The 26,143-nt window shown below is 58.4% G+C and overlaps 2 protein-coding genes across 13 annotated transcripts in view; both read left to right on the top strand.

Moving 5' to 3' along the window:
• The window catches only part of UROC1 (urocanate hydratase 1), a 39,779-nt gene extending 31,507 nt beyond the window's left edge, over window positions 1-8,272 (top strand). For 4 of the 5 annotated variants that reach the window (XM_057555365.1, XM_057555363.1, XM_057555364.1 and 1 more), the window contains 3 exons: window positions 1,369-1,450; window positions 6,472-6,571; window positions 7,381-8,272. In XM_057555365.1, the coding sequence (XP_057411348.1) occupies window positions 1,369-1,450; window positions 6,472-6,571; window positions 7,381-7,521 (323 nt within the window). In that variant the 3' untranslated portion in view covers window positions 7,522-8,272. Of the gene's footprint in view, window positions 1-1,368; window positions 1,451-1,693; window positions 2,553-6,471; window positions 6,572-7,380 lie in introns of those variants that run through there. The other variant, XM_057555366.1, reaches the window with a different exon arrangement.
• Window positions 8,273-15,723: 7,451 nt separating this feature from the next.
• ZXDC (ZXD family zinc finger C) overlaps window positions 15,724-26,143 on the top strand; it is a 35,574-nt gene continuing 25,154 nt past the window's right edge. For 5 of the 8 annotated variants that reach the window (XR_009009584.1, XR_009009583.1, XM_057555472.1 and 2 more), the window contains exons 1-5: window positions 15,724-16,621; window positions 18,781-18,933; window positions 19,022-19,100; window positions 20,145-20,275; window positions 23,777-23,947. Coding sequence is in view for 5 of the 8 variants with exons in the window: in XM_057555472.1 (XP_057411455.1) it covers window positions 15,766-16,621; window positions 18,781-18,933; window positions 19,022-19,100; window positions 20,145-20,275; window positions 23,777-23,947 (1,390 nt within the window). In the remaining 3 variants the exon portion in view is untranslated. The remainder of the gene's footprint in view (window positions 16,622-18,780; window positions 18,934-19,021; window positions 19,101-20,144; window positions 20,276-23,776; window positions 23,948-26,143) is intronic. The other 3 variants (XR_009009582.1, XM_057555470.1, XM_007182765.3) reach the window with 1 other exon arrangement.

The following is a 26,143-nucleotide window of genomic DNA, read 5'->3' as shown; positions in this document are numbered from 1 at the left end:
ATTGAGAAGTATCTTTTTAAATTTTCAAGTTTGGGGAGATTTTTCCGATATCTTTCTGTTACTGACTTTTGATTTAGTTCCATTATAGTCTGAGAGCTTACTCTGTATTCATTCTGTTCTTTTAAATTTGCTAAGGGTTGTATTGTGGTCCCGAACGTGGTCGATCTTGGTGCACTTGGGAAGAAGGTGTATTCTGCGGTTACTCGGGGGCTTGTTCTTTAAACGTCAGTTAGGTCAAGTCACTTGGTGGTGCTGTTCGTGTTGTCTAGATCCTTACTAACCTTTTGCTGACTTGTTCCATAACTTACTGACAGACGGGTGATGAAGTTCCCAACTGTGTGTGTGGATTTGTCTGTTCTCTTTTCAGTTCTCATCCACTTTGCCATGTGTGTTTTAAAGCTGTGTTGTTAGGTGTGCCCTTGTTTAGGTTTATTGTCTCTTCTTGGAGAATTGACCTCTTTATCATCGTGTGATGTCCCTCTTTATCCCTGATAATACTGCTGGCTCTGAAGTTCTCTGATATTAATGTGGTTTACATTCGTATCCTTTGGCCACGGTAACAGCATACCACAAACTTAGAGGCTGGAAACAGCACAAATGTGTTCCCTCACAGTTCTGAAGGTCTAAAGTCTGAAGTCAGTTTCTCGGGGCTTAAGTCGAGGTGCGGGCAGGGCTGTGACGTCTCAGGAGGCTGCAGGGGAGAATCTGCTCCCTGGCCTTTTCCAGGTCCTAGAGCTGCTTTTCTTGCATCGCATAGCCCTGCACTAGGAGGAAAGTATTCCCAGGACCCCCTCCTCTTCTCTGTGGGCGCAAGTGGGGGTTTGGAGGAAGAGCCCGCCAGAAGGTGCCGACCCGTTCTGTCCGTGTCCCCAGGGGCCTCAGTCTCAGGCAAGCTCAGGCTTGTCATTCAGCAAGTCCTTAGACACGAGTGAGGCACGGGTTCCATTTTCTGTGCAGGTGCCTGCCTCCCCACAGAGTTCTGGTTAGTTGGCCGCCCTGGGACCTTAGGCCTCTGATGGGCCAAGGACAGTCGGTAATTTGCAGCTTGCCCCCCAGACTTTAGCGTGTTTGCTCTAAGGGTGGAACTGACGCTCTGTGTCGTCTGAGCTAAAACCGCCACCACATCCCTTTGAGTTCCTTTGTCCTTCATGCTTCTGGGGCGCTGTACCTGGCACTTGGTGCTGGAGAGAAGACAGCAGGGGGCGACAGTGCTCGTCGGGCACTTGTTCATTGTCCTGCTTTGCTTGGCTCTGAAAATACAAGTTCCTGCTGTTCCTGCAGTTGCCCTGCCTCGCTCCCATCCGTCCCTCAGACCCTGGCCCGGCCTGGCCGCCTCGCTCGGGGGCTAACGGGGCTCTGTTTCCGCAGACATGGCCGTGCAGAACTTCGTGGGAGGTGCATTCCGGGGAGCCACCTGGGTTGCCCTGCACAACGGCGGGGGTGTCGGCTGGTAAGGAGGTTTCCGAGGGCCGGTGGTGCAGCTGGGGCTCCTGTGGAAGTCTCGGGGGTCTCCTCCAGGGTCCTGGGCCTGCTTCCTGGAGCTCCCGCTACTGAGGGCTCCTCCTGTGAGCTGGAAATGGGGGGCCTTGCCCAACACCCCACCTTTGGGGTCTCACCCGTCGCGCGGGACACCAGGGCCTGCTGTGGACGCCGTGAACCATCCTTTCCTGTCGTTTTCATGCTGCTTTCACAGATGTTTTCCAGGGAATTCGCAGCACTGTCCTGGCCCCGTCCTTTCACTCCGCCAGGAGCTGGGCTGGGAGGCGGGGACCTGGGTTCTGGGCCCCCTGGGTCCTGGCCCCGCTCTGCCCAGCCAGGCCTGTTTCCCGCCCATGCCGCGAGGGAGCTAGGGCTTCTGGGAGGCTCCCTTCTGGGCGACAGATGCAGTTCCCTCGTGGGGACGTCCCTATAATTCTGCACCCAGCTCCTACACGAGGGGGTTTTCTGACACCGGCTGGGTGTCCTGCAGTTCCACTCAATTCCAACTGTCAGCACAGAGATAACGTCAGATCCCACGGCTGAGGGCTCGGTCCCACCGGGCCGTCGTCCCCCCCGCCGACTCCAGTCACAGGTCCACAGCATTACCCGTGCTTCTGACCCACCGGCTGCAGATCAGAGGTTCCTGCAGCCACTTCCTCGGGTTCCACTGGTTTCCCAGAGCAGCTCACAGAACGCAGGGAACCCATTTATTCACTGGATTTCTGATTGATTACAAAAGATATCAGAGGATGTGAATCCGTAGCCGGATGAGGAGATACACGTGTTGAGGACCCAAAGGGACCCTGTGGGGCTGGGGCCGGGCACGGCAGCACGTGGAAGCGTTCTGGCTTCCCAGCCTGGACGCTCTCTGAACCCGCTCCTTCGGGGTGTCTATGGAGGATTCCTTACGCGGGCGTGATTGGCTACATCACGGGCCCCTGGTGACTGATTCCACCTCCAGCCCCGCTCCCCTCCCGGAAGGTCAGGGGCTGGGACCCACGTTCCAGGCCTCTGATCACACGGTGGCTCCGCTGGCATCCAGCCCCATCCTTGGGTGGCTTCCCAGAGTCACCTCCTCGACATAAGGAAAGGCACCTTCATCCCTCTCAGCACAGGAGATTCCAAGGGTTTCAGGAGCTCTGTGCCAGGAGCAGTGGACAAAGACCAAATATGTCTTTCTTGTTATAAACCATGATGTCACATTTGCTGCTAAGAACGACGAATAACTAATGTTTATTGCAAGTGGACCGCATGGCAAGCATTTGAATCCCCTCTCTCACCTACTCTTGGAAGAGAAATGCATCTACAGATGCGGAAACTGAGGCAGCAGGCAGCTGGGGCTACACCTGTGCGCGTGGCCTCTAGGCGGGGGGTCGCCTGGGGAGCTCTGGTCGCGCGGGATTCCCGGCTCAGAGCAGCAGGGGGCGCCGTGGCCCCGCAGAGGAGGACAGGTGCCCAGGCCCGGCCACCTCTGAGCCGACCTCTGAGCCCGTTTTGGCCGGATCAAGCCTGGACTTGCCCTCCGGAGCGAAGTCCTTCACACTGCAGCTTCCAGAGCGTCCCAGGGGGCTGGCTTGGCCTTGGGCCCTTCGAGGCTGGAATTCCAAGCTGCAGCCCGGTCAGGTGGCTCTCATGAATGGAAAATGTGATCGGATTGCGTGTCCTTTCAGAGACACAGGCTGGGGAAAACCAGGACGGGAGAAGAGCGCCTGGCGTTTTGGCACTGGATTTGCTGAGTCATGCTGCAGGTGCAAAAGCAGCTCTGAAGGGGGCCAGAGGTGGTGGTGGAGCCGGATCTGGACCCAGATCTGTTGTCCCTGGATTCACGACATTGGTGACAGGACCGCAGAAGGCAGGACGGAGCCCCCGAGAAAGTGTGCAGGACACGAGGCCTCGGGACACTGCTCGCCGCTGACCCTGCATGGGGCTCCCAGAGCGGGGTCCCCCCTCACCACCAGGCTGCCCCCTAGGCTCTGACAGGGTGCGGCCGGCGAGGCACTGGCGCCGAGGCCCTTGGTCGTGGCCGCCCTCGAAGGCTCCTTTGGAAAGTGCCTCAGATTCACCTAGAATCCATCAGACACACACGTGCATGGTTTAATCCACCAGATACTGCTGCAAACCTTCCCGCGAAAATCAGCGGGAAAAATCTGTCCCACCCCTGTTCTTCCTTCCATCTCCAGCTATAGTTTTTGCTTTCTTGTGTGGAAAAGCAAGTTTCTAAGTCATAAGCCACCCTGATACCTCTCAGTTTGCTTTCAGTTTTTCCACTATCTGTTGGCTCCCTGATTCCGAGCTGGTCAGTGTCGCCACTGGGTCGCTCTGCGGTCCCTGCTCTGCCCAGTCTGCTCTGACTGTGTGCTGGGGTCTGTCCTGTGCTGCCTGGCCCGCAGTCCGTGCTGTCTGCTCCTTTTAGACAGGGCGCAGGGCGGGAGAGTCGGCAGTCAGTCCCTGGTCTCGGCGGGTTGGGCGGCTGCGTAGAGACTGTGTGGTTCTGTCCCTCCAGGGAGGGTGCGGCCGGTTCCGGAGCTGCGGGAGGGTCCGGGCCTCACCGTCGGTGCTGAGCCTTCCCCTCAGTCCCTGTGTCCCCACCTTTTGTCCTCACACCCGGTCCAGCCCCGGGGCCTCACGTCTTTGAGGAATAAATGCACCGTCTTTGTCTGGATGCTGATACTGTTTCCTCACTAGAGCATATCTCGAACCCGGCTGTGCACGGGGATCCCCAAGGAGCTTGTTTCTCCTGGACAAATGGTCATGATAGCAGCATGCTTTGCGGGCTAGCGGTGGAGATTAGTCACGGCAGCTAAGGTGCCTAAGGTGCGCGACCTGTGCATGGGTGTCTCCAAAGACACTCATCGAATCATCTCGATGGTCCCACCTATGAGGCAGCTGCACCCAGAGTGTGATTCTGCCTGAGGTTCCCAGCAAACCCACCTGCAGTCACTTGTGAAGGAGCCAGGACAGGCCCGCCCCCCGCCCCGCCGAGGCACCCCTCCTGTGAACGTGAACCGTTATTGTGTGTGCGTTGTGGGTGCCACAGTTCCCGGCATGAAGATTCCTGTTTGCATAACCTCTTCAGCCCTGGCCGGTATCACTGCCTGAAACCCAGGGCTGCCGGGCTGGTGGGCAAGAATTACAGACTCTGCTGTTTTGCTTTGAGTCGCTCTCTCCCAGGGTCTTGTTCCTGAGTTGTGTGTTCTTGTTCATCTTATAATGTTGAGTACTTCCTTCCTTAGTACATCTGGCACTGACTCTTGTTACATGTGACATAGGGTTCTGCTTTTATGTCCTTCTCAACGGGACTGTTCTCTGTCCAGCAACTGCTCCGAGATACAGGTCCTCCTTTCTTGCTGTCTTCCTGGGCCCAGGACTGCTCCAGGCAGGGTTTGCAGAGGTCACCTGGGGCTGAGCGCCTTTGCCCTCTGACCGTCTGGGCTTCGGGCTACCAAAACGAAAGCTGTCGTTCTAATCTCCGAAAGTCCCCTCTGGTCGGAGGACTGTGGCTGTCGCCTGCTTTGCCCTCTGACCGTCTGGGCTTCGGGCTACCAAAACGAAAGCTGTCGTTCTAATCTCCGAAAGTCCCCTCTGGTCGGAGGACTGTGGCTGTCGCCTGCTTTGCCCTCTGACCGTCTGGGCTTCGGGCTACCAAAACGAAAGCTGTCGTTCTAATCTCCGAAAGTCCCCTCTGGTCGGAGGACTGTGGCTGTCGCCTGCTTTGCCCTCTGACCGTCTGGGCTTCGGGCTACCAAAACGAAAGCTGTCGTTCTAATCTCCGAAAGTCCCCTCTGGTCGGAGGACTGTGGCTGTCGCCTGCTTTGCCCTCTGACCGTCTGGGCTTCGGGCTACCAAAACGAAAGCTGTCGTTCTAATCTCCGAAAGTCCCCTCTGGTCGGAGGACTGTGGCTGTCGCCTGCTTTGCCCTCTGACCGTCTGGGCTTCGGGCTACCAAAACGAAAGCTGTCGTTCTAATCTCCGAAAGTCCCCTCTGGTCGGAGGACTGTGGCTGTCGCCTGCTTTGCCCTCTGATCCCCGGCACCAGCCTCTGACAGGCGAGTGGTGATGACCTTGAATCCGTGCAGAGCCTCCCCCACCACAGGGGCCACGGGAAGTGCTGGGAGCCCGCTCGCGGGCACAGGGCTGCCGGCTGCAGGGACGCGGGCCTGGGCACAGGAGTTCTGCTTCCGCTCCCTGGGTGGGATGGGGCAGAGGGTCCTCACCCTCTTGGTGGGAACCGGCTGAGGTTGTCAGGAGGGTCCAGCTGGGCAGAGAAGCGGGTGAGGCCGGAGGGGCCAGAGGATCTGAGACCTGAGGGTTTGGGGTCATGGGGAGGAGCCTGGCAGTGAAACCTGGCAGGAGCTGACAAGATGGAGGGCGTTTCCGAATCTTTTGTGTGTGTAACCGAAAGGGGCTGGAGGGTCAGGGATGTGAGCTGGGCAGGAGCCTTTGAGAAAGACGTGGAGGGTGAGGACGGATCCAGGGGCTTCAGGAAGGACGCAGTCTCCGTGGCTGGTGGGGAAAAACTGCGGGGCAGACAGCGGGAGAGGACGGGCACTGGCACACGTGGATGATGAGATTCGAATGACAGCTCTCAAGACACGCGTGACCCCAGAACACACCAAACCCGGGAGAGGAGGTGGTCCAAGAAATGCTGGACATCAAGGAAGTCGTCCCTCAAATCAAGTAATCAGGACCCCAAATGCGAGTACAGGAAGGCAGAGTGCGAAGGACAGCAGGAAGAGAGAGCCACGTGGAAGAGCGGGAACCACGGAAGAGGTGGTCCCGTCCCCCACGGAGGTGACACGTGGGGGCCCTGAAGGGGGCCTGGGGTCTGTGGGTGGAGCGCGGAGGCACGAGTGGGCAGCCTGCACCCCTCAGGCCGTTCGGCACGGCAGGCTCCGGGCTGCAGGGCTGTTTCCCCAGACAGCGCCTCCGAAGCAGGCCTGCCCCTCGCAGGGTCGCACCCAGCCTGACCTGGGAACCTTTTGCCTCTCGCAGGGGCGAGGTGATCAACGGGGGATTCGGCCTTGTGCTGGACGGGACCCAGGAGGCTGAGCAAAAGGCCAAGATGGTGCTCAGCTGGGACGTGTCCAATGGAGTGAGTGACCGCCCGGCCCTCCCCATCAGTGCCCTGCCCTCCTCCCAGAAAACAGTCCAGAGCCCCTGCTGCTCCTATGTCTCCCCGCCAGCCACCGCCAGGGTTTCCCTCCCCTTCAGACGGCTGCATCTCGGCCGGCCCGGGCTTTTTCCAGCCCAGCCTGTGTCCGCAGGGGGCCCGGGCGGTGTCGCTTGCGTGCCTGCTGGCTCGTGCGCGTGTGGTGCGGGGCTGCATCCCTCTCGATGGCCACGGCGGGCCCGAAGGGGGAAGCAGCCCAAATGCGAGGTCGGGGGTGATGGGGGTATTTGCAGATGTGAGTGGAACGGGGAGGGGCTTGGGAGCCCGACGCCAGGGTTAGACTTGGGTGGCCCAGGAGGGTGGAGGGGTCGAGCCCCAGCAGAGGGGGCTGGTCCTGTCCTGAAGGCAGTGAGGCAGTGAGGGAATGGCTGGGGGAGGTGGGGCGTGGCAGGAAGGCAGCAAGAGGCGGGGGGAGTGCCGAGGCCACCGTCCAGGGGGCCCTGAGGACGCTGGGCCGGGTGGAGGGAAGGAAGCGGGCGGGAGAGAGGTCTGAAGGCAGAGCCGAGGTCCGTGCGCTCTGAGGACGACGCGGGGGGCCTGGCCTGGAGCCCCTGCCCGTGGGGGGAAGAGTCCGGGCAGAAGGATGGCCAGTGTCACCTCGTCACAGGCGGGTGGATCAGTTTTCTGGCCAAGAGAGGAGGAGGTGTGAGCTGGGAACGCCTCGTGGGAACCCACGGACCCGCCGCCGACGTGGCACCAACGCCCACGCCCTCTCCCCGCCCCGCCGGCAGGTGGCCCGCCGCTGCTGGTCCGGGAACCCGAAGGCCTACGAGATCATCTGCCAGACGATGCAGGAGGATGGGGGCTTGGTGGTGACGCTGCCCCATGAGGCGGCGGACGAGCGTGTGCTCCAGCGGGCCCTGCGGCTGTGAGCGGGGCCCGGAGCCGTGTGGCCCCCTCACCGCCTCGGTCCCGCCCTCACCTCACAGCCACCTGGCTCCCGCCGCTGCCCACCCCCCACCCCCGTGCTCTCCTGGGTCAGGAGCTGTGCGCGTGCCCTCTTGGGCCTCGCCACCCGGAGGGAGTGTCGCTGCGTCCCCAGTTTACAGCTGAGGCCAGAGAGGCGGGGACCTTTGCTGTCACCACGCGGCTCCCTGGGGACCGGGAAGGCAGTGGGGGTCTTCTTCAGGGCTGGGTGCTCAGGCCTGGCGCGGAGTGGGCTCCGGGGGCCGGTGCCGTGAACACGGGCCAAGCGGGGCACCGACCGGTCCTTGGAGCCGCCTGCTGTCCCTCCTCCCGCCGAGGGGCAGGGCTCCTTGGGCCAGGCTCTCGCCCATCGCCCCGCCTTTCCCCGACCGACCGACTGGCGTGGGGCCGCCAGGGGACCAGGCAGAGACGGCCTCGCCCGGGCCGGCGACCTCGCTGCACAGAGAGGCCAGCTTTGACCATGTCCTTATTCTCCTTGGTTCCCACGACAGGCTCAAATTGAGAAAGGGATTGGGGGCCGGTCTCCAAGGAGCCGCAGAAAACTTGACACCCTCCCCCCACATCTAGCCGGGGGGCCGAGTCCTCCCCACGGGCCATTCCACCTTTGCCTGAGCTAACAAAACCCCACTGTTGTCTGGGCAGCAACGTGCACGTAAAAAGTAGCGATTTTCCAGGCTTCCCTGTAATTAGGAGTGACCACTGGCCTGCTTCCGGCCCATGAGACGACGGGGAAGTCTGCTGGGTGGGTCTTCCGGGACAGCTGTAATAAAAATGGACAGGTGCGGCCGCCTTGCTCTTTGCCTTTGCCCCTTCCTCCTGCCAGGACCTCAGGCGTGGCGCCTGGGAGCACAGCAGCCCTGCCGTGACGTGACTGCGAGGACCGCCGCGGCACTTGGAGGCGTGTGGAAAGGCAGAGCTGCCTGGGCCCCTGGGCAGTGCCGGGAGCTGCTATACCAGGCCCGGAGGGCCTCCCCTTCTCCTTGGTCCTCACCTGCTAAAGCCGTCCTGGGCGGGCTTCTCTTCCACACGGCGAGCACGGGGTCCAAATGATCGTATCGCCGTCAACAGGTCTCCACGGAGGGCACCCTGCTGCGCGTATCTGCGCGAACATTCCCTGTTCCTAGGGAGAAACAAAGAGGGTATGGCCAGTTTGAAGACCAGGCCCTCCCGTCATCCTTTCCCATCCAGCGCCCTCGCTTATTCAGGACAGCCAGGGCTCGGCCAGCCTCAGGGCAGGGTCTCAGGAGGCTTCGGGCCACGTGTGAGGGCTCCAGACCCTCCCTAGGCGCCCTACTGAGGCCGCCGGTGAGCAGGCTCTTCCCCTGCCTCAGCTGCCAGCAGGGAGAAGGGACAGCTGACACCCAGAGTGGGGCCACCACCGGCCCGGGGGGAGTCAGGGCAGTGCCCGCAGCCTCGGTAGCCATGGAGGTGCCAGGTAGAGAGTGTCACTCGCCACCCGGCTCTGCAGGGATCGAGTCACCAGCCACTGCAGCCGCTGACTCTCAGCACACCCAGAAAGTTCAGGGCGAAGATCAGGGTGAGACTCCCTGTGCTCTGGGAAAACTGGCAGAACAGGCCCTCAGAGAGGTATTTTATGGAGAAGTTGTTTATGAACCTGGATTCTCACCTCTTCCCACACTTAGAAAAGCATTGAAACCATTAACTTAGATATTTGCTCCTTCCCACTAGCAGCAACCTTCTGCCAGCCTTCTTTAAGAAAGGAGAGACGTGTAGTTCACTCAGAAATGTTTTCATCAGAACGATGAAGGTAGAAAACAGTTGGCCCTGATGGGCATGAGCTCGGCTGCCTTCGAAACTAGGGCTTGTGAAAGTCTCCAGGCCCCTCCCGGGGCCCCCCCTGCTCCCTGGGAACCTGGACCCGCCCGGAAACAGAGGCTTTCCCTGCCGGCCAGCGCAGGCCGGTGCAGGAGGGCTCAGCTCTCTCGCCCTGGGCTTTCCAGAGGGGGCTCCTACCCTGGGGGCTGGCGCTGGACGTGACCTTCAGTTGCGTTCTATTTGGCCTGCCCTCTGTAAAAATTTTTTGACATCGTCACCGATTTTTAGAAATTGGGAAATTTCACTTAAAAAAATCCAGATTTTGAGTTACTTAAAGAAGTCAAGAGATTAGGTGACGCCACGCGCTCGCCACCGCTGTGGCAGCAATTAGCCAGAGGCCCCTTGGGCCTGGGCTTGTTTCACCCAAGTTACCGCAGCCCTGCAGCCTCTGCTGTCCTCCAGTGGCGAGGCCAAGTGTGTTTGTTGTTTATTCTTGGACAGGAGCTGCTGATTTCTTACCCCTGCCTGTTTCCCACGTTTGTGTCACCTGCATGGCCTCTGTTGGGATTTGAATCTGTGTCTGTATTAGGGCTCTCTAGAGAACCGGCAGGAGGTATACCCGTACATATATCCATATGTGCTATAGATAGATGTCCATATATAGAGGTAGATGCCGTGTATGTCATGTGAGCCGGAGGCCCAGGGAAGCCGGGGGGCGCAGTTCAGCCCCAGCACCAGGGCCAGGGAGCCCAGGGCGCCAATGGTGTGAGTCCCAGCCCAAGGGCAGGTGATGAGAGGAGGGGTCCCAGCACAAGAGGGAGGCAGGAAAAGGCAAACTCCTCCTCCTCCTACCTTCTGTTGTGTTTGGGCCTCAACTGCTTGCATGATGCCTATCACTTTCTCTGGGGAGCCCACCCATTCAAATCCTAATGTCATCTGGAAACACCCTCACAGACAACGCCCAGAAGCAAGGTCTAAAATGGCCCGATCCACACGACATGTAAAATTTACCGTCTCGGCGATCTTTGATGGAGAAGTTTCCTTTAACTCTGTGGTATGATGATTTACAGTAAGAAATATGTGTTTGGTCTTCAGCCCCGTTTCTGGCCCAGAGCTCCTAAAACCCGTGGAATTTCCTAAGTGATAAGAGAGATGAAGTGTTTTGCTATTCGTAAAGAGCCCCTTTCTGCCACACCTGAATTTATGTTTCCGAATTTGGGGCCTCCCCTGAGATGGGGCTGGTTGCCCAGGGACCCAACCTTGTGACTGGAGAGTTGAACTTTCAGTTTCCCACCCCCGACAGGGAGGGGAGAGGGGCTGGAGGTTGAATCAATCACTGATGGCCAATGATTTAATCAATCTCACCTGTGTCAGGAAGGCTCCAGGAAAAAACAAAAGGAAGGGGATGGGGAGAGCTTCTGGGCTGGTGAAGCCCTGCAGATCCGGGGTGAACGGCACACTCGCGGTGGGAGCCCGAGTCCTTCCCCAGGCCTGGCCCTCTGCGCCTCTTCCATCGGACTGTTCTTGAGTTATGTCATTTCATGATAAGCCAGTGATTTAAGTAAAATGTTTCTCTGAGTTCTCTGAGCTGCTCTGGCAAGTTAATTGAACCCGAGGAGGGGGTCATGGGAACCCTCCATATGTAGCCGGTGGGTCAGAAGCACAGGTGACAACCTGACTTTCAACGGGCATCTGACGGCACTCTGGCAGGACTGAGCCCTTGAGCTGCGGGATCTCCTGGTGGCTAGTGTCAGATGTGAGTCAACTGCCTGGTGGTGTTGGGGAAAAAAGCACATTGGAAGGCCCGGCCCAGCCCAGCCCCACTCCTGCCGCCAACTCCGGCAGGACTGCATGCTGCCACTGACCGTTCAGAGTCCGCAGTGAGGCCCTTCAGCCTGTCAGGTGCTGCGCGAGCAGCATCTAGGCTGGTGGGGTTTCCCCGCAAATGCAAATATGACAAGTGCACGTGTGTCCTCTGCTTCTCCTTCCCCGGCTGCCCCAAGCCCTTTCTACACCCACCTGCTCCGAGTGCAGGGCCTGGGTTCCTGAGGGTGAACGGGCAGCGTCTGCGGTGCTCCTAATGCCCGGAATCCCTCTGGAATATGCGTTTCTGTCTGTGCCTGAGACATCACTGAACCACCACCACCAGTCAAGCCCAGGGAACGAGCTGCCCCTCTGCTCCTCCCTCTAAGCCCTACTGCTTGTTGCAGGGTGGTTGGGAGGGCGAGGAGAGTCCTTTGCAAACGTTTAACAGGGCTCATTTCACCCATTTAAAAATGTTTTTAAAAATACCGTCAGTCACTCTTGAAAGGTGAAAAATCAAGCAGCGGAAACATCCATATTGCCACCAAAGGTTTTTCATGAAAACATTATTTTTCTTTATCGTGGTAAAAAACATATCGAATTTACCATCTTAACCATGTTTAAGTGTACAGGTCAGTGGTCTTAAGTACATTCACATTGTTGTGCAACCATCAACACCCATCATCTCCAGAACTTTCTCATCTTCTCAGACTGCATCTGTGTCCTCATTACACAGACCTGCCCACACCGGCCCTTCCGCCTCCCCAGCCCCTGGTACCGACCATCCCGCTTTCTGTCTCTAGGAGTCTGACTTTCTGTCTTTAGGGGCTCACGTGAGTGGAAGCATGTACTGCAGTGTTTGTTCTCTCATGACTGACGTGCTTCACTTCGCCTAATGTCCTCAGTGTTCATCCATGTTGTCCCATGTGTCAGCATGTCCTTCTTTTTGTTTTAAGACTGAATAATATTCTGTTGAATCCATAAATCACATTTTTATTTATCCGTTCAACCATCGGTGGGCAGTGAGGACGCCTCCACCTGTTGGCTGTTGTGAGTAGTGCTGCTGTGAACATGGGTGTGCAAATAAATACCTGTTCCAGTCTCCGCTTTCAATTCTTTTGGGTTCATACCCAGAGGCGGGATTGCTGGGTCATGTTGAAACCACACAACTGAGATGGGATTCGAACCCCGCCAAAACCCAGATCGGGACTCAAACCCACGGGCTAGGACTCGAACCCATGGTCTTTTAAGTAAGATGGTACACGTGGTCTCAGGACTCGATGAAGCTCAGCTTCTTTATGTCTCAGTGCAGAAGGGATTCAGTGAGAGACAAAGTGAGAGGTAAGAGCTACACATTCCATAGACAGAATGCAGACTGTCTCAAAAGGTGAGAGCGGCCCTGGGAGAAACACTCCACAGACAGAGTGTGGGCCAGCTCAGAAGGCGAGAGGCCCCGAAATATTGCGTGGTTAGTTTCTATGGGCTGGGTAATTTCATAGGCTAATGAGTGGGAGGGTTATTCCAACTACCTTGGAGAAGGGGTAGGGATTTCCAGGAATTGGACCACTGCCTGCTTTCTGGCCTTTTACGGTCAGCCTCGGAACTGTCCTGGCACCCGTGGGTGTGTCATTTAACGGATGCATTAAAATGAGCATGTAATGAGGCTCAAGGTCCACTGGAAGTTAGATCTTCTGTCATCTTGCACCTAATGGGTTCTAACCAGTTTTTGTCATATCCACAATCTTTTAAAGGTTGTGCCCTGCCCCCTTCCCTCCTGTTTCAATATGGTAATTCTATGGTTAGTTTTTTGAGGAACTGCTACACTGTTTTCCACAGTGGGGAAAACATATTTAATTATAAAAATTAAAGACACTCATGATCTAAAACAAAACGAAAAAGTGTCAAAGGGAGTGAAGTGTAGAGTGAAAGAGCCCTTTCCCACCTCAGTTCAGAGCAGTCACAGGTGCTAGCAGTGTCTGTGTCTTCCCAGAAACTTCCCCAGGATATGCAGGCACGTGAACACGCCTACAGTTTCCCCCTAAATAAATGGGGTTCTCCCCAACAATGTTCTACATGGACTTCTCCTAACAATATACGTTTCGTGGAGACATACAGAACAAAAAAGTCACCATTTTAAAGTGTAAACAGTGTTTTTTGTAGACTCACGGTGTTGTGTACTCATCACCACTGTCTAATTCCAGTACGTTCCATCACCCCGAAAAGAATCCCTTAGCTCTTAGCAGTTAGTCCTAATTCCCCGCCCTCCATCCCCTTGCAACCACTAATCTACTTTCTGCCTCTGCGGATTTACCTATTCTGGACATTTCATATGAATGGTATCACACAATATGTGATCTTTTGGGTCTGGCTTCTTTCCCTTAGCATGTTTTCAACGTTCACCCATATTTTAGCGTGTATCAGTACTTCATTCCTTTTTATGGCTAAATAATATTCCTTTCTATGGATAGGCCATATTTTGTTCACCCCTGTCTGTTGATGGACACTTGACTGTTTCTGTGTTTCTAAATGTAGCATTATGCTACTGTGAACATTCACATACAAGTTTTTATGTGGATGGGTTTTCATTTCTCTTGGATATATACCTAGGAGTGGAATTGCTGGGTCATAAGGAAATTCTATCCTTAACTTTTTGAGGAACTGCCAAGCTTTTTTCCACAGTGGCTTCACCATTTTACATTCCCACCAGAAATATATGAGTGTTCCAATTTTTCCAGACTCTCACCAACACTTATTGTCCATTTAAAAAATTATAGCCATCCTAGTAAGTGTGAAGTGATATCTCATTGTAGTTCTGAATTGCATTTCCCTGATGAGTAATGAATGATATCGAGGTTTTTTTTCATGGGCATATTGGCTAATTGTATTTCTTCTTTGGAAAAATGTCTGTTAAGATCCCTTGTGTATTTTTAAATTGGATTGTCTGTGATTAAGTTACAAGTTTAAAAAAGTACATTCTGGATAGTAGATCCCCATCAGATATATGATTTGCAAATTTTCTCCCATTTTGTGTGTTATCTTTTCACCTTCTTGTTTGTGTTCTTTGACTCAAGAGTTTTTAATTTTGTTGAAGCCCAACTGGTTTCTTTTCATTGGTTGTGCTTTTGGTTTCACATCTAAGAAACCACTGTGTAATCCAAGGTCACAGATCTAGCAGTTTTATAGTTACAGCTCTTACATTAGGCCTCGGATCCATTTGGAGTTCGTTTTTGTGTCTGGTACGAGGTGGAGGTCCAAACCCATTCTGCTGTATGTGGATAACCAGTTGTCCCAGGACCATTTATTGAAAAGATTGTTTCCTTCATTGAATGGTCTTGGAGCAATTTATTTTTGGCACAAATTCTTACATATAAATGTTTCCTATTCTTTTCAATATTATTGATGTACCTTATTTTATTTATTGGCCGTGTGGAGAGACCTAAGTTCCCCAACCGGCATTGCAAGCGCAGAGTCCTAACCTCTGGACCACCAGGGAACTCCTGAAGTACCTTATTTTTTTAAAAAATAAATTTATTTATTTATGGCTGCATTGGGTCTTCGTTGCTGCACGCGGGCTTTTCTCTAATTGCGGCGAGCGGGGGCTACTCTTTGTTGCTGTGCGCGGGCTTCTCATCGCCGTGGCTTCTCGTTTGGGAGCACCGGCTGTAGGTGTGCGGCCTCCAGTAGTTGCGACATGCGGGCTTAGTAGCGGCAGGTGGGATCTTCCTGGACCAGGGATCGAACCCGTGACCCCTGCATTGACAGGCGGATTCTTAACCACTGCGCCAGGGAAGTCCCCCGAAGTACTTTATTTCTGAAGAACTTTTAATAATACATCATTCCTCAATTCAATACACATTTACTGAGCGTCTCCACTGCTAGCATCTGGGCACACAGCTGTGAATGACTCAACAGGGTCCCCGTCCTCATGGAGGCTTCTCTGGAACAGGGACGAACGGAACAACTGCAGTTGAGAGCTGTCTGAGGGGCGGGGGGAGGGCACTCGGAGAGAGCCCCCCAGGCTGGAACCCGCTCGTCCTGCGGGAGGAGGGGGAACGAGGCGGGGGTCCGGTGGGGGGAGCAAGGACAAAGCGGGGCCGCTCGGGGAGGGGGCGCAGCCGGACCTGCCCTTCTGAAGATCACGGGCGCGGCCGGAGGAGGACCGACCGGGGGCGGGGGCACGGCAGCCGCGGGGGTCATCGTCCCGGAACGCGCAGGTGGGGCGCAGTCGGTCCGGGCGGGACGAGATGCGAGGCAGTGCTCACTGAGGCGGCAGGACCGCTCGGAGCTACAAGCCGCCGGACTGTTCTCGACCCGCCGGTTCCGCCGGTTCCGCCGCGCGACCCGGCCAGGAGCATAATGCCAGCCACTAGCGACCCACGCTGCACCGCCCACCGCACGGAGCCATGACGTCACGCGGCCCGGCAGGCCCCGCGCCCCGCCCGTCGCTCCGCGCACGCGCGCCTCGGGCCGGCTCCGGCGCGCGCCGGGTTGCAATCCGCGCCGGGCTTTGGCGCCGACTCGCGTGCGTAGCGCACGGCGTCGCGCTCCGCGGGCGTGCGTGCGGGGTGGCGTTTCCGGCGAGGCGGTGGCTGGACGCGCAGCGGCCCAAGATGGACGCGCCGGCGCTGCTCGCCGCTGGGGCCCCGGCCCCACGCGGACCCCAGCTCGGCGGCGGCCCCGGCCGGACCCGCAGAACCCCGGGCTCCGCGCACCGCCGCCTGCTGCTGCTGCGGGACCCCGAGGACGGCGCGCAGGAGCCGCGGCGCGGGGAGGCCCGGCCGGCGGGCCCCGGCGGCGGCGACTCCTTCGTGGTGCTGCTGGAAGTGGCGCGCGGCGCGGCCGAAGCCCCGGGGCGGCGGGAGACCGAGCCCGAGCCCGGCGCCGCCGCGAGCCCGGCCGGCCGCCCTGCGCAGGTCCCCGGCGCCGCGCCCCTCGTGGGTCCCCGGGCCGCCGGCGGCCAGGACCTGCTGGTGCACTTGGAGCGCGGCGTCCTCGCGCTGGCCGCGCCGTCCCGCCGTCCGCCGCCCGGCCAGGAGGCCGCCAGCCCGGCAGGGGCCCGCCGCGCGTCCGCCGGCCCCGGGTACCGCTGCCCCGAGCCGCAGTGCGCGCTCGCCTTCGCCAAGAAGCACCAGCTCCAGGTGCACCTGTTGACGCACGGCGGCGGCCAGGGCCGGCGGCCCTTCAAGTGCCCGCTGGACGGCTGCGGCTGGGCCTTCACCACGTCGTACAAGCTCAAGCGGCACTTGCAGTCGCACGACAAGCTGCGGCCTTTCGGCTGCCCGGTGGGCGGCTGCGGCAAGAAGTTCACCACCGTGTACAACCTCAGGGCGCACATGAAGGGCCACGAGCAGGAGAGCCTGTTCAAGTGCGAGGTGTGCGCCGAGCGCTTCCCCACGCACGCCAAGCTCAGCTCGCACCAGCGCAGCCACTTCGAGCCGGAGCGGCCCTACAAGTGCGACTTTCCCGGTGAGCGGCGCCGGCGGGGCGGGGCGGGCAGCGCGGCGTCTCTTCTCCCGCTCGGGGTCGCGGTGGCTCCCGAACCCCACCTGGCCGCGAGGCTTGGGCAGCAGCTCGGAGAATCTCGGCGCCCTTCCCCGGCGGCTTCCGGTGAGCGAGGCCACCGGGCGTCTTCCCGGAGACGGGAGCTTGAGGCAGGTCTCGTCACTTAGAAAAGCTCCGTCTGGCGTGTAGGCGCGTGCCCCGGGCTGCAGGGACGCAGGGCCACGCGGCCCAGGCGAGGCCTTAAGGCGCCGAGGGGATGATCGCGGGGGTGCGGTGCATCCACTGTTGTGCCGTTGAAAGCGTTGTTTCCTTCGGGCTTCCCAGTTGCGTAAAGTTCTGAAAGTCGTCATCATCTTTAGACGGAGAGACTTTGGGCAGGTGGATGCACTGGGCGGAGGGGTCTTTCTCCGCTGCGAGTGCCCCTGACCTCTCCCCCGGGGTAGGCAGCTCTAGCACGAGAGAAGGTTCCCGCCTGGGAAGGAGGGGCTGCGGTGCGGGGGCCACGCTGCAGAGCCAAGGCAGGGAATGGGGGCAGTGGGGCGGGCTGGGGGCAGGGTTCCCGAGGGCCTCCCAGGTGCCCTTCCTTAAAAGAGAAGCGCGAGTGTGTGCCCGGCGCCCCTGTTGATGCGTTATGGACGTGGAGTGCGCCCCTTAGAATGTACGTTATGAAGTGTACTCACATGTGGGATTTTGAAAGGGCGGAAGAAAATTCACATGTTAACAGGTTCCCGTGTTTTCTTCCCACGTGCCCTGGCCTGTCCTGTGCAACCCGTCTCCGTGGAGAGCATGGCTGTAGGCCACTGATTCCGAACGCTTGGTCCTGCATTCGGAATCTGACGGTGGTCTGCGGACCGCCCTCTAGTAAAAAGCTCAGGGGCTATCCTTCTGAGCATAGTACCAGGAGGATGAGGGGTCCGGCCTGCTTCTGGGCACGGGGTCACCCCGGGGGTTTTGAGGTGGGCGGGAGCAGGAGAGGGACCAGTGAAGCTCCGTGGAGTGTTCCAGACCGGAGTGTCCTGAGGGGTGACCCAGGTAGAGGCAGTGGGACGCCGAGGAGGCTCCAGGTGGGAAAGATTGCAGAGCTGACTCAGGAGGCTTGACTGTCGGTTGGGGGAGGGTGCTTCTTGCTGAGGCAGAGACCGACTCAGCCTGTTCAGATCTCCCTGACGGAGTGTGAGAAGACACCAAGGCCCGAAATAAGGAATGGCTGGGGCTGCTGGGCATAGACAGATTTATGCCCGAGAGGAGGATTGTAAGGCACTTAGGAAGATCAGCGTTTCCCAGTTAAGTGTCGCTATGGAAAGCGGGGCTCCCTGGGCTGTCCTGCAGAGTGCTGTGCGCACCTGGCAGCACCATCAAGGCTCTGAGAAGCGCTGCAGCAGAGACTCCTGGTAAGCATCTCGTAGCCTTGTGTTTTCTGCCCTGTTTGAGCGCTGAACCTTTCTGTCCAAGGAGAACTAGTGACGTGCAAAGTCTGGTGGCTCAGCCGGGCTTGAAGATGCAGGTGGTGGGAAAAGGCCATGTGAGCGAAGATGACCCCAGTGACCCTTGACAGAGCAGGGAACCCCGAGGAAATGGACCAAAGGGGGAGAGAAGCTCGCTGCCAGAGGCCGGGCTGCCAGCCGCCAAGGACGGTCCGGGAGGGTGTTTATGAGGGTGGGGGATGCGGCCTCACTCCCACAGGTGAAAAAGTCTCAGGTGTTACTGCAGTCGTTTGCAGCCCTTCCAAGCTCAGCCCGACCAGACGGAATCTTGTTCCTTCGTCTCTGATTTCTCTCGTTGGGTTTATGGTCTCACGTGGGCAACCTGGGCAGTTGAGTTCCCACCATGTCCACAGGGTCTGAGCTACAGAACTGGGGGCAGGGCTGTGCTGGAGGACTTTCTCTTGATCTGGTGCTTTGTCTCCGGGTCACATGGGGACAGGTGGCCTGTGTGCACCCGTGGGCTGCCCTGAGCCACCCCTACTTCAGCTGCAAAGGTCTTCACTGTCTGGAGATGCTCCTTAGTCGTCCTCCTCCCCGTCTGCCCCAGTGCACACAGCGCCCTGGGGTGGTGGCTGGTTTAGCCGTGTTCTGTGATTTTCGTCACGCCAGTGAGCAGGGTTTGTGTTTTTCTCTGTTCAGGCTGTGAGAAGACGTTCATCACAGTGAGTGCTCTGTTTTCCCATAACCGGGCCCACTTCAGGGAACAAGAACTCTTTTCTTGCTCCTTTCCTGGATGCAGCAAACAGTATGACAAAGCCTGTCGTCTGAAAATCCACCTGAGAAGCCATACAGGTAACGAGCCGGGGACGTCTGGACCCCATCTGCTGTCGGCGCAGCCCACATTTGTAATCACGTGGTGTGATTTTTTTTCTTTTCTAAGGCGAAAGACCTTTTATCTGTGATTCTGACAGTTGTGGCTGGACCTTCACCAGCATGTCTAAACTCCTAAGGCACAAAAGGTAACCTTTACATTTTGGCTGAATTATCAGTTTTGAAAACAGGTGAGTTGTTTGTTAGTAGTAGAAGCCTATGGATGGAATAATCTTTGGATTTCTTTAAGTTATGAAAAACAAACCAACGTGGATAACTTAGAAAATTCAGAAACCTTATAAGAAGAAAACCACACAGAATCTGATCACCCAAAGTCAGTTTTTTCTGTGTGTACTTGTTTTTAAGTTTAACTGGTATACTTAATATGCAACTTGATACTTAAAAAAAATTAAGGTTATAGATTAAGCCTTGGTCGTGTCTTTACAAACTTTCTGCCGTGGTGATGACGCCTTGGAGGACTGGGCCTTTGTGCAGGTGACACTTGGCGCCTGGCCTGTGTCCCTTGTTCGGCCTCTCAGCAGCTCTGACACTGAAGCTCTTGTTCTCCTGTTTTTGTTTTGTTTTATACATTTATTTATTTTTATTTATTTTATTTTTGGCTGCATTGGGTCTTCGTTGCTGCACGCAGGCCTTCTCTAGTTGCGGCGAGCGGGGGCTTCTCATTGTGGTGCGTGGCCTTCCCTTTGTGGTGGCTTCTCTTGTTGTGGAGTACGGGCTCTAGGTGCGCAGGCTTCAGTAGTTGCAGCTTGTGGGCTCAGTAGTTGTGGCTCGCGGGCTCTAGAGCACAGGCTCAGTAGTTGTGGCGCGTGGGCTTAGTTGCTCCGCGGCATGTGGGATCTTCCCAGACCAGGGATCGAGCCCATGTCCCCTGCATCGGCAGGCAGATTCTTAATCGCTGTACCACCAGGGAAGCCCCTTGTTCTCCTGTTTTGCACTGGGAGCCGGAGAGGTTGGGTGCTTTGTCTGTACTTGCACGGTTGGGATCTGAGGTGTCTGCTTAGAGAAAGACTGTGTGTACGTGAGGTGAGGTCCCCTGCGGTGTGGACAGCCTGTGTAGGAGCCGGGCGGCTGAGCGGGGGAGGTGGCTTCATCAGCGTCTCTGGGAGGCTGCTCCTCTGGAATGGAACCCTCTGGCTGTGAGTGGTCACTGCCCGTTGCTCTCTGTCCCGCAGGAAGCACGATGAGGACCGCCGCTTCCCCTGCCCCGTCGAGGGCTGCGGGAAGTCGTTCACCAGGGCCGAGCACCTCAAGGGCCACAGCGTCACCCACCTGGGCACCAAGCCCTTCGCGTGTCCCGTGGAAGGTAGGTGTGAGCCGGCCCCACGGCCGCCTGGACGCTCTGCGTGGAAGTTGCTTCGAGGTGCGTCGTGTCGGCTGCGGCGTGAGGTGGGCTCGGCTGGTTTTAGCCGGTGGCCGGGTCTTGGGAGCAGTGTGTCGGAAAGAGCAGGTTCAGAGTCAGGCCGCGGGACTCTGGGCCCTGCGGGGGGCGCTCTGCTGAGTCCCCTCTGGGTTTGATGGTTGTGAGGATTCACTGACAGAACGTGTGAAGAAAGCCCGTTTCAGCACGTGGCACGTGTCTCGGACTCAGTAGCCTTGGCTCCTCACGCTGTGAGTGGACAGCAGTGAAGCCAGGCTGGCGATTTAGAGGCACGACTCCGGGTCGGCGGGAGGGTTCCCTCGGGGTGTGAAGTTGAACCCTGGCTCCACCCTCCCTGAATCAGTGACCTCAGGCAAGGTTCTCCGGGCTTCAGTTTCCTCACCTGGAGAAAGGGATACCAAACACCCACTTCCAGCTGAGCAGTTCCTGGAATGTAGCCCAGGTGGTCTAATCAGACGCAGACCCGCCTCTCCCCAGGGCTCCAGTTGGGGCCGCAGGTACACAGCTAACGTGCAGGGTGCTTGGTGCACAGAGGAGGTCACCTGGAGGGTTCTTGGGGTGGGGGGGTGGCTCCCAGGAGGCAGGGGCAGTTGGGGCAGAAGGGCCGGTGTGGGCAGCAGGCTGAGGGCTCTAGGCGGGGTGGTGGGGCCACAGTGGAGGTTTAGGCCGAGTCTGGGGGTCCTGGGCAGGCGGTGGGAAGGGAGGACGGCGTAGACGGCAGAGGCGGGAGTTAGAACGCACGGTGCCTGGCGAGGGTTCAGGAGCGGGTGCTGTGGAGGAGGTGGCGGCTGGGCCAGCGTCTCAGCTGAGACGGGGACACGGGGCACAGGTAGGAGGCGGGTCTGGACGCCTGCGTTCCAGGTGCCGCGGGCTTTGCCGGCGTATGCTCAGGAGGCGGGGCAGCGGGCTGGGGGTGGGGCAGACCACGCGGGGCGGTCCTTCAGGCCGGGTCGGTGCGGCGAAGGCGCCTGCGCGTGCGGCTCCCAGCCCTGCCTCTTCCCGGCTTCTGTCCGCTGGCGGGGGTGGGGGCTCCGCTGGTGCGGGAGTTTAATTAGGGCTGAGAGGACTTCTGTAAGCGCCACCCGCTGCTGGCAGGTCGCGGCAGGAGGCCTGCGGCCCAGCCCTGGGAACTGCCCCGCGTGCCGGCGGGCAAGCAGAGGGCGCCCCGGGAGGGGCCTGAGGAGGACGCGAGGGGCCAGGTGGGCACTGGGCCAAGAGAGGACGAAGTTTGGGAAAGGAGGCAAGTGGGCCGGTGCGAGGAGCTGAGGGGCCGCGGGCGGCTGGCGAGGCCTGCGGGGGGGGGGGGGGGGGGCTCACCCCGGGGGGTGGGCGGGGCGAGGCGGGAGAGGCTTGTTCCCGCTTCCCTCCGTCTTGAGGGGTTTGAGGGAAAGAGGAAGGGGCACGAATGGCGACGGAGGAGGGAGGCTTTTCCTTTTGGTGACTGCATCCTTGAGAGCTCTGCGCCGGTCTGACATAGAGGGTGACCGGCAGCGCTTGGTCAAGGGTGTGCTTTTCAAGGGAGTGGCGGTGAAGGCGGGCTGGCGGAGGCATCCCAGAATCCTTTTTCACGTGTGCTGAGAGTTGACAGTTCTTGAGTCTGGATGATTTTACCATTTTCTCTGTTTTTGTAGGTGTTTGAAACATTCTTAATAAAAAGTTAAAAAGCCGCCACTCCCCGCCTTTTCCATAGCAGTAGCGGGAGGAGGAGAGGACGGGGAGGGGAGCGCGGCAGCGAGTGTGTACGAGGGTGGGCTGAGGGCGGCGTGTGCCTGGTGGGGCTTCTCTGGGCCTCCAGCCTGCCCTGGTCCCCGCGGGAATGTGGGTGGGAGCTGAGCAGACTCCTGAGGAGTTGGGGTTTGGAGGGAAGTCTGTCTTTGACAAGTTGCTTTTGCCCTTCCCCTGGCGGGGTGGTAACTTGGTAGAAATGCGTGGGGCTGTGTGTGAATATCCTTAATTTGTAAAGCAGTAACACAAGTCTCAATAGATTATGTTGTAATTAGGAGAACGTAGTCGTTGACACACGTGGAAAAATGGTCCTACTCCTGATCATCAAAGGAAATGCAAATTAAAATGATACCTATCTTGTTCCCTGTTGAATTCGCAAGTACCTCTACAAGTGGAAACGCCCCGCTGGCAGCAGCGTGGTGGACGTCCCTGTGGTGGTCGACCCCGCCCTCGGGAAGGCCGTGCGGTAGGCGGCGTGCTCAGCACCGCCGCCGTGTGATCAGCCTGGAAGTCTCTGTGGGGGTCCCAGCTGGGAGGGGGTGTGGAGCACAGCACGTGTGGTGACGGGGCCCCCCGGGGGCAAGACCAGAGGTGTCTCTTCTCTGTTGTGTTTCCCAAGTGCCCTGTCCTGAGCCTGACCTGGCAACGGGTGTGAAGTTTTGTTTGAAAATGAAATCAGTTCAGAACTGCTCTCAGGGGTAGCAGAGCCCTTACTGCCGTGGCCGTATCCTCTCTGCGTAGCCTCTTTTCCTGAGGTAGCCCTCCTCCGGGCCCCGGGCCCCAGCGACCCCGTCGCCTTCCCTGACGTGCTGTAGCGTGACAGCGCCGTGGCGTCCTTCCTGGGCGTCGTGAGTACCGTGGAGGCCCCGCTTTACGGAAGGGGTCGAGACGGCCGTACGCGGGTGGGGCCGGTCCTGCAGCGCCCCACAGCCTGGCCTGGCAGCCCCTCGGCCGCGCCTCCTTGCTGTGGTGGCCACGCCGCCCGGCACCTCAGACGTGACCTGTCTCCTGAGACCTTCCCTCCTCGGGGTGGGGCTCTCCTCTGCTCCCGGAACGCTGGGTGGCCCGACCCCGGGCTTCGGTCCGCCTGTGTTAGGACAGCTGGCTGCTTATGTGTCCCTACCAGGTGACGAGCTTGTGGCTGTCAGGAACCCCTCTTCCCTCCTGTGACCCCGCCGTGCCGAGCTCCAGCGGTGGGATGTCGGGGCATGAAGGAGGGTGGCTGTATCTCTGGGTCTGCCTGTTTCCCTCTGCCCCGGGTGCGTGTCTGCTCTGTGGACTTGGCCAGGGCCAACTCCGGGCTCCCCTCCTGCCCCCGGTTCCCGGCCATCTGCTCGGCCCGTCTGGGCAACAGCTTCTCAGGGGCGAAATGAGAGGAAGTGGCGGGTCTGTGGGGTGGTCTCCAGCCCCAGATGTCACGGGGTCGCAGGTTTTCTTCCAGTAGTAGCTTAATGGAGGCGGTCAGCCTGACTTGAGCGGTTGAGGGATGGAGTTGCTGATGCAGCCCTGGTGGCGGGAGAGGAGACAGGCCGGAGCTAACTTGTGCAGGTCACGCGTCCTGTCTGCGGCCGATGCGGGACTTCAGGGTTCCTCGTGATGCTGCCTGAGGGCGCTTGCCGGGGGCAGAGCGGGGACGTGCCCTGTCTGGGTGCTGCCGGGACGGGGACCCTCAGGCTAACACGCCTCCCTCTCTCTGCCCAGGGTGCTGTGCCAGGTTCTCCGCGCGGAGCAGCCTCTACATCCACTCCAAGAAGCACCTGCAGGACGTGGCCGCTCCGAAAAGCAGGTGCCCGGTGTCCAGCTGCCACAGACTCTTCTCTTCCAAGCACAGCGTGAAGGCCCACGTGATCAGGCAGCACCACCGGCACCCAGGTCGGCCCCGCGCACGGCCCTGAGGGCGCCCAGCGTCCACTGGACGCGTGTCAGGGACGCAGCGCGAGTCGCTGCTTCCTCGGCTCCCAGCCCAGGGCCCGCAGCTGCCACGCTGCGTGGCCTCGTGGCCTCTCTTCTGCCACTTCCTGCCTCTGACCCTCTCACCCGCCCTTGTCTCTGAGGGGCTTCCGTGGGGTTGGCTTCTGTAGCCTGGTCTCCTGAGTCTCTCCTTGTGACCTCGTCCTGTGTCCCGAGCCTGCCCCGCATCGCATCCGACCCCTTCAGCTCCTCCTGTCCGTCCCACCGCCTGGGAGAGTCCTTGGAGACAGGACAGAGCTGTTTCCGGACGTCCTGGGGGCAGAGCACGAACCACGACGAGCCCAGAGGGGCGACTCTGGGCACACGGACGTGGCCGTCCTGCTACCTGGGGGCCCGGGACTGAGAATCCCGCCCCGTGCACCGGCCCCTGGGCGGGCCTGAGGGTCTGGGTGGCCCTGCGGCTGCCTCTCCCTAGAGCCGTCCCGGCACCGTGCTCTGCGGCCCGGCAGGGCCTGGAGGGTGAAGTCCTAGCTGTAGTTACCTGAGCAGCTGCTGCCAGGCCCTGCTCAGTGCCACCTTTGTGACAGGCCTGCCCAGCCTCAGGCATAGCCACTTGCCCTCTGTGATCCTGGGAGGGGCACCAGTACGTGAAGCACGTGTTGGGTAGGTGATGGGGGGTTGGTCCCGGGCCCTGCATTTATGCTGTGACATGGTCTCGTGTCAGGTAGGTCATCAGGGGTGTGTGTCCCAGGCCTGGCGTTTATGATGTAGCACGGTCTCTTGTCGGGTAGGTGCCTGGGGTGTATCCCAAGCCCCACATTTATGATCTGACGTCTTGTGTGGCGTAGGTGACTGGGGGGTGGCCCAGGCCTGGCATTTATGATGTGACGTGGTCCCACGTCGGGTATGTGACGGGGTCCCAGGCTTGCCTCCTGATAAATAGGTGCCTGGGAGCATCTGTTTATTGTGGACGGACTCTGCCAGGCCCTGAATTGGCTTTTCGGGTCCCTCTCCCGTTGGTCCCGGGTGGGGCTCACGTTGGCGAGGAAGTGCTGGAGTGAGGTCATGCTGTGGCCTCGTGCGGGACGCTCTGTATTAATGTTTGTTTAGTGATTTTTGAATGTCTGGCCCTTGCACGTTGGCAGGTCTCCAGGAAATATTTGTGGAATCAGCAAGATGCTAAATAGGAAATTTATGAGCACACGGGTATCTATTTGCCTAGATGATTATTGATTTTTTCATAGGGAGCTGAATCATCAAGATTATCAAGGAAACTTTTGAAAAAGAGACATGTTTCCATTTTTAGTTACTTCAAAGAGTCACTGCCCTTTGAGAATGTTTCCTTGGTACTAGATGATTATTGAAGCAATGATAGGTTGATCCAGTTCTTAAACTTTGAAGTAATATGACAGCTGCAGATGATATATTCTGAATTTGGTTGTCGTTTATTTACTTTTGGGGGGCTGGCGTCTAGAGTAGATTTCTTTCGTAGGTTCACGGTTGAAGCATCATAGGCACTTTGGCGTGGCGTCCACAGCTGGACAGCGTGAGCTTGGGATTAGTTCAGGGTTGGGAGGGAGGGATGGTACCAGGCCTGGGAGCGCCTTTCCCTCTGGCCGGGCCTGGGTGTCGGAAGCCGCAGGAGAGGGGCAGTCAGGGCCTCGTTTGGCAGCTGTGCCCCAGTTCTTTGTGCTTCCATTTTCCTGTTTGCTTGGTGCCTGCTGAGCCCTAGGATTTGGGTGATTGGGTGTCCTTGTGTATGAACCCCCAACTTGAACATTCATTGAAACTTTTTTACAGTATGTTAGTGTTCATTATTCTCCCAAGGGTAATCTGATTACTTAAAATCTTAATTGAATAACAATTAAGTATTGGGAGAGCGCTGCGGCAGCAATTAAGTGAACGAGGGCGGCTTGTTGAGGGCCAGGCCCTGTGTCTGCCGCTGAGGGGCACAGACGCTGGAACCCACGGCAGTGGGGGCAGTGGGGGCAGTGGAGCCTGGAAATGGAGCAGCTCCATCCAGGAGGCCACGGCCAGGCCTGCAGAGTGCGGTGTCTGACATGTGCTCTCCGCAGCTCCCTGGGGGCGCCCTGCTCCAGCCCAGAGGCAGGCAGGGCAGCAGGCCAGATTTCCCCCACTGTCCGTCCCTGCCCTTGC

This window comes from Balaenoptera acutorostrata, chromosome 10 (assembly GCF_949987535.1).
Source record: "Balaenoptera acutorostrata chromosome 10, mBalAcu1.1, whole genome shotgun sequence".
Lineage (NCBI taxonomy): Eukaryota > Metazoa > Chordata > Mammalia > Artiodactyla > Balaenopteridae > Balaenoptera > Balaenoptera acutorostrata.
This window is presented reverse-complemented; position numbering and strand designations above follow the sequence as displayed.